Source organism: Syngnathoides biaculeatus, chromosome 23 (genome assembly GCF_019802595.1).
Source record: "Syngnathoides biaculeatus isolate LvHL_M chromosome 23, ASM1980259v1, whole genome shotgun sequence".
Classification (NCBI taxonomy): Eukaryota; Metazoa; Chordata; class Actinopteri; order Syngnathiformes; family Syngnathidae; genus Syngnathoides; species Syngnathoides biaculeatus.
Window position 1 is genome coordinate 12,198,236 of NC_084662.1, and position 8,962 is coordinate 12,207,197.

Sequence of the window (8,962 nt, forward strand, 5' to 3'; positions counted from 1 at the left end):
TTAAATGAAAGCACCAGTGATCGCATGGAAGATTCCAAGGTTTCGAGCTGAAAAGGTTGCCACTTTTATTTTTTTGAGCATTTTTTTTTGTGTGCAATAATTCATTGTATGTCAGAGGATTTGCATTTTAAAACTATAAATAGTCATGTTTTTTTTTTTTTTTTTTAAGATTTTTCAATGTCATTTCCTGTGGAAATTTTTTAAAAGCGGGAATAAGAGAGGTTTAGCCATTAGCGTTTCACGATCATTTCAAGTCGTGTTTTTAATTTTTTTTTCCCCCCCAAATAGTTTCCTCTGGAGCTGACTGTAAAGCAAATATGTAATTTGATGGGCAGATGTATAACTTATTTTGCTATGTTGGTAGAAATCTTTTTAATAATAAAGAATGCAAAAATTGATCTGACTGACATGTGCTAAGAACAGTTTCCCTACAAAAAATTATTTTACAGTTTTTCAAATACAACTTTTTGAAGAACGCTGTGACTGACGGTACACAAAATTTGCTAAAATAGTTGAAATTATCAAAATCAACCATTTTAAAATACATGCCCAGCTCACCCTCCATTCGGAAATATTTAATCATTATGTACATACTGTATATTTGAATATTTTATCCAAGATCTGTGTATATTCAAATGGACAAAATGCAAATAAATTCACAAACTTTTTTTTATTCTTTTATTAGAAAGGAATGTATTGATCATCTTCGCTTGTCAGTCTTATCAATCCAGGCATCCACGTCGCACTTCCACGCATACAATTACTGCATTTTCATCAGTTAGTGTGTCGTAACAGTTCATTTATAGTCCTGGACCTTACAAAAATAACATCTTAAAAAAAAAAAAAAAAAATCAAGTATTGCAATCAAAATTAATGAAAACCATAATATTAAATGATGGAGGAAAAAAAAAAAAGGTTTGCCGGGGAAAATGTCAGATTCCAAAACTCGTTTGCATCCGTCGGGACTGAGTGTGAGGTTGCGAAACACAATCTTGTGCATAAAAATGTGACATTCAAATCAGGTGCGACGTAAGTTAACGCAAATATATTTAATATTACTCTCCCGGTGTCACCTGACGTGAGGAGGAAGGTGAAAGACGCAAAGAGTGGACAATGGCACCGCGTCATCCAAAAAGTCGTTCAAATTGATTTTATTTATGTTCATATGGGGAGCTCGTGTCACATAGCTGCCAGATTGATTTAAATTTAATAACATATCAAATATGTTTGATCTGCCTTCAGCCGGTCAATTGTCCAAATAGTTTTGGAAATACTGCATAAAATGGCTGTAATTCCTAAATAATTGATATTTTTTGTGTAATAATGAAAGCTGTGCTGTCCACACTTCAATTACTTCTTGATTTGATGACAAAATCATTTATACTCATTAATGTGCAAAAAGGTCATTTTAATTACATATTTTTCATCCCTTATATCAGGGGTGTCAAACTCATTTTTCTCCCAGGCCACATTGTTGATCCGGTTCCCCTCAGAGGGCCGTTATGACTGGAACAAAAATATGTAATCATCTCATCATATTTACATCAATTTATGAACTAGTTTTGGAATTAGAAATCAAAGGTAATGTTTTTTTTCAGGTGTTCAAGTTTGGTAACACAAAAATATTTGTAATATCTCAACCTTATCATTTATGATATATGACAATTTGAAATTTTGCTCCAGATTTTTACAAGAATTGTGGAAATTCACACTCTAGATGCGGCTTCGCGGGCCACATAAAATCATGTGCTGGGCTAGATCAGGCCCCCGGGCCTTGAGTTTGACACCTGTGCTTTATATTTTAAATTTTGATTCATTTTAGGCCTTTTATTTATGGATTCAAAACTAATATTTATCACATTTGGAGGAGGCTTGAAACAAAGTATTAATAAAAACCATCCTCTTTCTATACTGCTTATGCTCACAATGAATGTATGTGAGCTGGGGCAATCATTTTTTGCAATGTAATTATATATTCTCGTTAGTCATTTTAAATTATTACTCACTTTATAAATGTAAAATTCGGTGAAGGGGTGGAGCTTGAAACGGGAATATTATTTACATATTTTTTGAGGAGTTACTATTTATCATTATTAGTTCATGCTGTATTTTCATTTGTAATAATTTGAATATTTATTGCACTTGAAGCAGCAGTTTGAACAAGGAGGTGTGCAGATCATTTTAATTAATTAAAATTTTCTTTGCAGCAATATGATTGATTACGTGGTGAAGCTTTTTTTTTTTTTAGTTCAACTACCATTTAAAAAAAATGTATTGCAAAATTCTACATATTGTTGCTGTTAGCAATTGGGTGAAGGGGCAGATTTTATATTGATTCATGAATTAATTTTAAGAGCTGGTGAGATTAAAAAAAATAAATTCTGCACACCCATGTTCTCTTACATTATTGGAATTATTTTCCATTTGAAATGGAACAATAACAAATATCGGAAAAGACGTGAACAAGCACCAAAATGTCTCCACGTGGACTTTTTTGTTGTTAGCGTGGGCATTTTAAAAGATTCAGTAAGCATCCCGGTTTAATATTTGCTACACGTGACGTCATCTTTTTATTTTCGGCAGCATATTTTGCACACTTTTGTCTCAAGGTCCAACAAGTGCAAACAGAGACGATCGAGCACCTCATATTGACACAACGTGGCGGGGAGTCCGACCCGGCGCGCTGTTGCTGCGTGAAATATGTCCTGCGAATAACTCTGAATGCAGTTTAAAAAAATAATAATAATAATAATAATAAAGGAAAGAAATGCGTGGACGCGACCAACTGGTGGCTCAGTTCCCTCGACTCTGTTAATATAGTCACAGAGAAAAAAAAAATATGATTTACTGGTGCTATATTTTGTGTGTGTGTGATCGGCTGCCTCGTGGAGCGCCTTAGCTGTCCTTGTGCAAGGTTTGATGAAGATGAAGGTAAAGGGGCTTCTTTGTGAGAAGTTGCAGTTTCTTCCTCTTGAAGTCGGTGGGCTTCTTGTACCTGGAAATGCCCCCCCCCCCCCCCCAAAAAAAAAAAAAAATGACAATATTTTCTCACTTCATTTATGAACAGCCGCGTTGAAAGTGATTGTTGATTATGGGAATAGCGGTGAGCACGTTTGCGGTTCTGCGTTCAAATCTCAGTTGGAGTTGGCACGTTCTCCCTATGCTTGTGTGGGATTTCACCGGGTGTTATTATGTCGGGGCGGCACGGTGGTGGAGCTGGAAAGTGTTGGCCTCACAGTTCTGAGGTCCCGGGTTCGATAATTGCGCTCAAAATCGCCCGTAGGTGTGATTGTGAGTGCGACTGTTGTTTGTCTCTATGTGGCCTGCGATTGGCGGGCAACAAGTTCAGGGTGTTCCTCCGCCGCCGGCCCGTTGACAGCTGGGATAGGCTCCAGCACTCCCTGCGACCCTTGTGAGGATAAGCGGCTAAGAAAGTGGATGTATGAATATTTTGTTCTATAGAAAGTCACAACCAAAGATCTATAGACTAAGTTGTTCTGTGGCAATTCTATAGGTTTCTATTGAATTTTTATAGACATTTTTTTACCAGGGGATGGATTTAATCACCAAAATCTCTGGCCTACAAGCCGCGACTTGCACCTGGTTATAAGCCTAGGTACACGGAAAGAGTTTAATGCTAGCGCCGCGCTAACGCTAGCCGCAACTTTTTTTCCACACGCTTTCAACCCTGTGGTGTATGTGGTGATGCGGCACTAGCGTTAGTGCACCTGGTTATAAGCCTCGGTACACAGAAAGAGTTTAACGCTGGTGCCGCGCTAACGCTAGCACCGGGCTAACGCTAGCGCACGCTAACACTAGCCGCAACGTTTTTCATAAGCTTTCAACCCTGCGGTTTATAGGGTGATGCGGTGCTAGCGTTAGCACACCTGGTTATAAGCCTCGGTACACAGAAAGAGTTTAACGGTAGCACCGGGCTAACGATAGCACCGGCCTAACGATAGCGCCGCATTAGCGTTAACCTCTTTCTGTGTACCGAGGTTTATAAGCAGGTGCGCTCTATAGGCCGGGAATTTCGGTATGTTCATAATCCTCTCTTCCAAAATATAAAGTGTTACATCATGAGAATAATTTTTCAACATGCGACCAACTCTAGAGGGTTGACCGTGGCGGTGACTTACAGCTCAATCACGATGGGCCCGGGCTTGATCTCGTCCATTTCCAAGAAGGCAAAACATTTTGTGCTGGTGAACCTCTTCTTGGGTTTGTAGTGCTTGAATTCAAAGAAAATTGCTGCCCCTGCGGATGACACGTTGACATTTTCAACACTTCACTCGTCGCAATTGCATGTCAAGCTCCACTTTATTGAGTTGTCATAATTTTAGGCGACCATCTCTGGAAATGTGGCTGGCGGTGAGCAATTACTTCTGTTTGCGGCCCGGGGAATAGTGCTCACACACTCTACTTCAGTCGGTGTACAGGTAGAATAAAGGACTGACTCAAACTGGTCATTGGTCATTCAAAAATGCTTGTAATATCACGTTATCTTTTATGGAGTATGAAAATTGGAAATTATGGTCCAGATTTTCACAAAAACTATGGAAGTCGAAAAACTAGATTTGCCTTTGGGGGGCCACATAAACTCATGTGGCGGGCCAGATATGGCCCCCGGGCCTCGAGTTTGACACCTGTGGTTTAAAACATTTTGCCCCCATTTTGTTACCTTTAGGTAGTTTCTCCACATGTCTTTGGATCTCCACATCCATGCTGAAGTGAATGTAGATGTCTTCCTTTTTGGTGGCCACGGGGGTGTCCTGCACCGGGTTCAGATCCACCCCGTTCGAATCTGCGCGCATCGAAACAGAGACGGCGCGCCAAATATTTCGCGATGAGGATCAAACGCAGCGACGGAAACGCTGTCAATTGTGTTTTCAGCACCTTTGACGCTTATGGTCATGTACGGGTCGATGCACTGCCCGGCGTCTTTCAGACCAATTTTTTCGATTCTTATCGTGAGCAGCGTCATTCCGGGTTCGGACGGTAACCGTGGCAACAAGGTACCTACGGAGGACAACGGTGTCACAATTCCAAGTCACAAAAAATATTTCCCATTGTGCATTAATGGCATTTGTTGATTTCCGGAAATATGGTGACCAAAGTCAAACATTTACTCTATATTTGTGTTTCCAGTGAAAATATAGAAAAACAAAAAAATAATAATAATACATCAGCCATGCACACAATGACAGAACAAAGAGACTTTGATGATAAGGTCCTACCTTGCGAGGCTGGGAATAAAGCGGGCGGGCGAGAATGAGTGGCGAAGCCATGCAAAACGCCAACGGGGACGGGACAGAAAACACAAACGGCCACATCAAAAGGCGACACTGCAACACGACCGGCCAGGCAAGGGGGGGTGGGGGGTGTTGTTTTGCTTTAAAAGTACCGGGAGCCCTCGGGGGGAACGCTTCCGTGGAACCGGCGACGGCGGCGGCGTCTTCTTCCTCCAGCGCCAAGTTCTCCTCTTCACCGGGAGCGAGGATTTTTCTGATGAGGATGTTGGGGGGGGGGGGGCAGAAAATCAGCGAGACAAGTCATTTTCACCCACCCAAAAAAAAAAAAATGCCGTAATTTCCAGCCTACGAGCTGCAACTTATTTTTCACGCGCTTTCAACATTTTGATGCGGTGCTAGCTTTAGCGCACCTGGTTATAAGCCTCGGTACACAGAAAGAGTTTAACGCTGGCGCCGCGCTCACGCTAGCACCGGGCTAACACACGTGGGTTATAAGCCTCACCAAGTACATTTGTAAAGGAAATACCATTTGGTACATACATAGGCCGCAGCCGTGTAAAACCTACAAGTACCCACATTGAAACACAAGATATTTACAAAGAAAGATGATACACAGAAAGTTTTTTCCAAGTTTTAATACCTTAGCTTAGCTGGTTAAAAATAAATAAATAACACACCGGTTTAAAAAAAACAGCCACGGCAGCGACACAGTAGCAAAACGGTAGCACAGCACTAACAGAGCCATTAAAAAAAAAAATATATATATATATATATATATATATATATATATATATATATATATATACACACACACACACACACACACACACACACACACACACACACACACACACACACACAGGTAAAAATCAATGAGACGCAGCAGTAACATGTTAGCACAGAGCTAACAGGGCCGGTTAAAAAAAAAAAAAAAATAGGCCGGTAAAACTCACTTCCTCGGCACATATAGTCCACTGGTCTCACTCTGACCTGTTCCGCTAGAGTGCCCCCTTGTGGGCGTTAGAAAAAATGCACAAATTAATACCATCACCGCATTAGCCGCAGCGTTGAAAGCGTGTGGAAAAAAGTCGCGGCTTATAGGCCGGAAATTACGGTACCAGCGGTATTCACAGAGTACTCTGTGACGCAAACAAGAAGTATACAGAAAGATTTTTATTACCTTAAGGGCACCGGCTGGACATCGAATGGGAATTCTTTGTTGTACGTCAATAAGTTCTTGATGACTACAGTGGAAAAAGACACGGTAGACATTTGTTAGAATAATGACGAGCGTCAGTAAACTGCAAAACGCACGGCGCGAAAAGACTCACTGCCTTCCAGTTTCTTTAAGTCTTCCAATTTGAACTCCTCTGTCGACTGCGTGCACTGAACACACAATTACAAACAAATATACGATGTACCGTCATATTTATACACACATCCACATGAATACAGTCAGAAGAAGATTCTTTTTTTTTTTTTTTTTCTTTGTGAAGGGGGAGGGGTGGACACCCCAGTCAGAGTTTGGAACCGTTTGGAAATCTGTGAGGAGGTGAGGCCTCACAGTTCTGAGGACCCGGGTTCGATCCCGGGCCGCGCCTGTGTGGAGTTAGCATGTTCTCCCGGTGCCTGCGTGGGTTTTCTCTGGGCACTCCGGTTTCCTCCCACACCCCAAAAACATGCAACATGAATTGGATGCTCTAAATTGCCCCTAGGTGGGATTGAGAGTGCGACTGTTTGTCTCCATGTGCCCTGCGATTGGCTGGCGACCAGTTCAGGGTGTACCCCGTCTCCTGCCCATTGACAGATGGGATAGGCGTGACCCTTGTGAGGATAAGCGGCGGAGAAAATGGATGGATGGATGGATTAACTGGGCACTCTTAATTGCCCCAAGGTGCGATTGTGAGTGCGGATGTTCGTCTCTATGTGCCCTGCAATTGGCTGGCAACCAGTTCAGGGTGTACGCGCCTCCTCCCCGTTGACAGCTGGGATGGGCACTCCCACAACCCTTGTGAGGATAAGCGGCTAAGAACATAGATGGATGGATTCTGTACTCCGTAACATTATACAGTTGCTTGCTGTAATTACATCTGCAGAGTATAGTATGCATTTATTTGATGACAGGACAATGCTTTGGTAAACATTGCATCATATAATAACAGTGACAACGGTCACATTAATGTAAAATAATGGAACTCATTTACAAAGAGAAATATTGAAAATTGACTCAATCCTTTCATATTTCGGCGGGGGAAGCATTACCATGAATCTGGAATTTACGCAGCGCTTCACTTTTTTTTTTTAAATTTTTTAATATTACAGCCTTATTCCAAAATGGAATAAAACCTTGGGCATTTTTTCATAATAGGGTGCCATTTATAATATCATAAATTACCGGTAAGGTAATGCATTTTACAGTCAGGTTTATGTTACATGTGTTACATTCTAGAACTTTCCCGACACTCCCTACATGGCTCCAAACATCGCGGGTGTTATTGTTATGCATATCGCACAAACCTGCAAACTGACACTCCTCAACTCCAGGCATGTTGCAATCTTCCCTAAATGTTTCTAAAATGGAAAAAGAAACAATGTTAAATCGATGATAAAAATGTGACTCATTTTTGTTTACAATAACCACAAAAATATGTACCTTCTGCTCTTCCGTGAAGTCTGTTGAGTTTGACGACTGCGCTTCTTTTTGCAGCTGCCTCGCAAGACTAGAGATTAAAAATATATATTTTTTTAAATGATGGAAAAAAAGTAACACTATGTTCGGCGCACTTTTCCGCCCCCTGGTGTTCAGAGAGAAATGCGTCACCATCTCAAACCTTTACAATTTCTGCATTCCTGCAATTTTACGCTCACTTGGGTGGGAAAAAAAATTGTATGATTTATTTTCTTTTTTTCCCCTACGGGATGGGTCTTTTTTTTATTGTCAAGTATTTCCTCTTAGACCACAGGAAACCCACCCATAACAATGAGAGGGTGTGGCTGATATTTCTCAATACTCCGAGGAATATTGTTGGTGGATTTCTGCACAGAGCAACGCAACGCAACACAAGCGGAGAAAGACAGTAGAGCGAAAATTGCCACATCACGACATGTGCGGGAAGGATTCATTGAAATGTTCCCGATTGTCTGAGTGACAGCTCGGTGGCCAACTTGTGTGCGCTCTCGGTTGACTCCCACCTATGGAGGGGGAGAAGGGGAGGGGGGGGGATGCATGCATGCATGTGAGAGGCAAGACACACCACTTACATTTGGTACTCGTCTATCGCCTCCACCAACTGCCCCCACGAGTCAAAGTCCGTGCCTTTTCTGAAACTGGCGTGCCATTTCTGCAGAGTCTTGTTGACATCGGACATTTTGGCAGGGCGGGTACCACACCGGCGGGCGCTCTCAGGGAAGCATAGCCGAGGACGACGTTCATCTACGGGGATGAATGTAGGGTTGGTTGGGTGGGTGGAAGGAGGGCTTTTTACGGGGCTGCTTCCGCGTTAAGGCGCCTCCGCCGCCCGGGAAGGTCTTGCAGCAGTCCGGAGCCGGGCTGACGCACACACACCGACCGGTGACAACGAGACCGCTACCGGAACGGACCAAACCCTTTCTTGCCTGCTCGCCAGCCTTCACTGAAGTCCCGTCCGCGAGGAGGAGAACTTACCGGAAGTCCCGCCTGGTGCTACGGGTGGGCTCGTTTTTAACCGCGG

General features: G+C 42.3%; 1 protein-coding gene across 2 annotated transcripts; it reads right to left on the reverse strand.

Moving 5' to 3' along the window:
* Nucleotides 1–125: 125 nt before the first annotated feature.
* aida (axin interactor, dorsalization associated) lies at nt 126–8,937 on the reverse strand. 2 transcript variants are annotated; one of them, XM_061811793.1, is made up of 11 exons: nt 8,514–8,937; nt 7,906–7,972; nt 7,770–7,823; nt 6,584–6,638; nt 6,433–6,496; nt 5,405–5,505; nt 5,238–5,246; nt 4,897–5,019; nt 4,682–4,804; nt 4,140–4,257; nt 126–2,995 (listed from the first exon to the last, which is right to left on the reverse strand). In XM_061811793.1, exons 1-11 carry the CDS (start codon nt 8,618–8,620, stop codon nt 2,896–2,898), a joined length of 921 nt encoding a protein of 306 aa, XP_061667777.1. In that variant the 5' UTR covers nt 8,621–8,937; the 3' UTR covers nt 126–2,895. The 2 variants fall into 2 exon arrangements, with proteins under 2 accessions (XP_061667777.1, XP_061667778.1); XM_061811794.1 differs by lacking the exon at nt 5,238–5,246.
* Between the last annotated feature and the right edge of the window lie 25 nt (nt 8,938–8,962).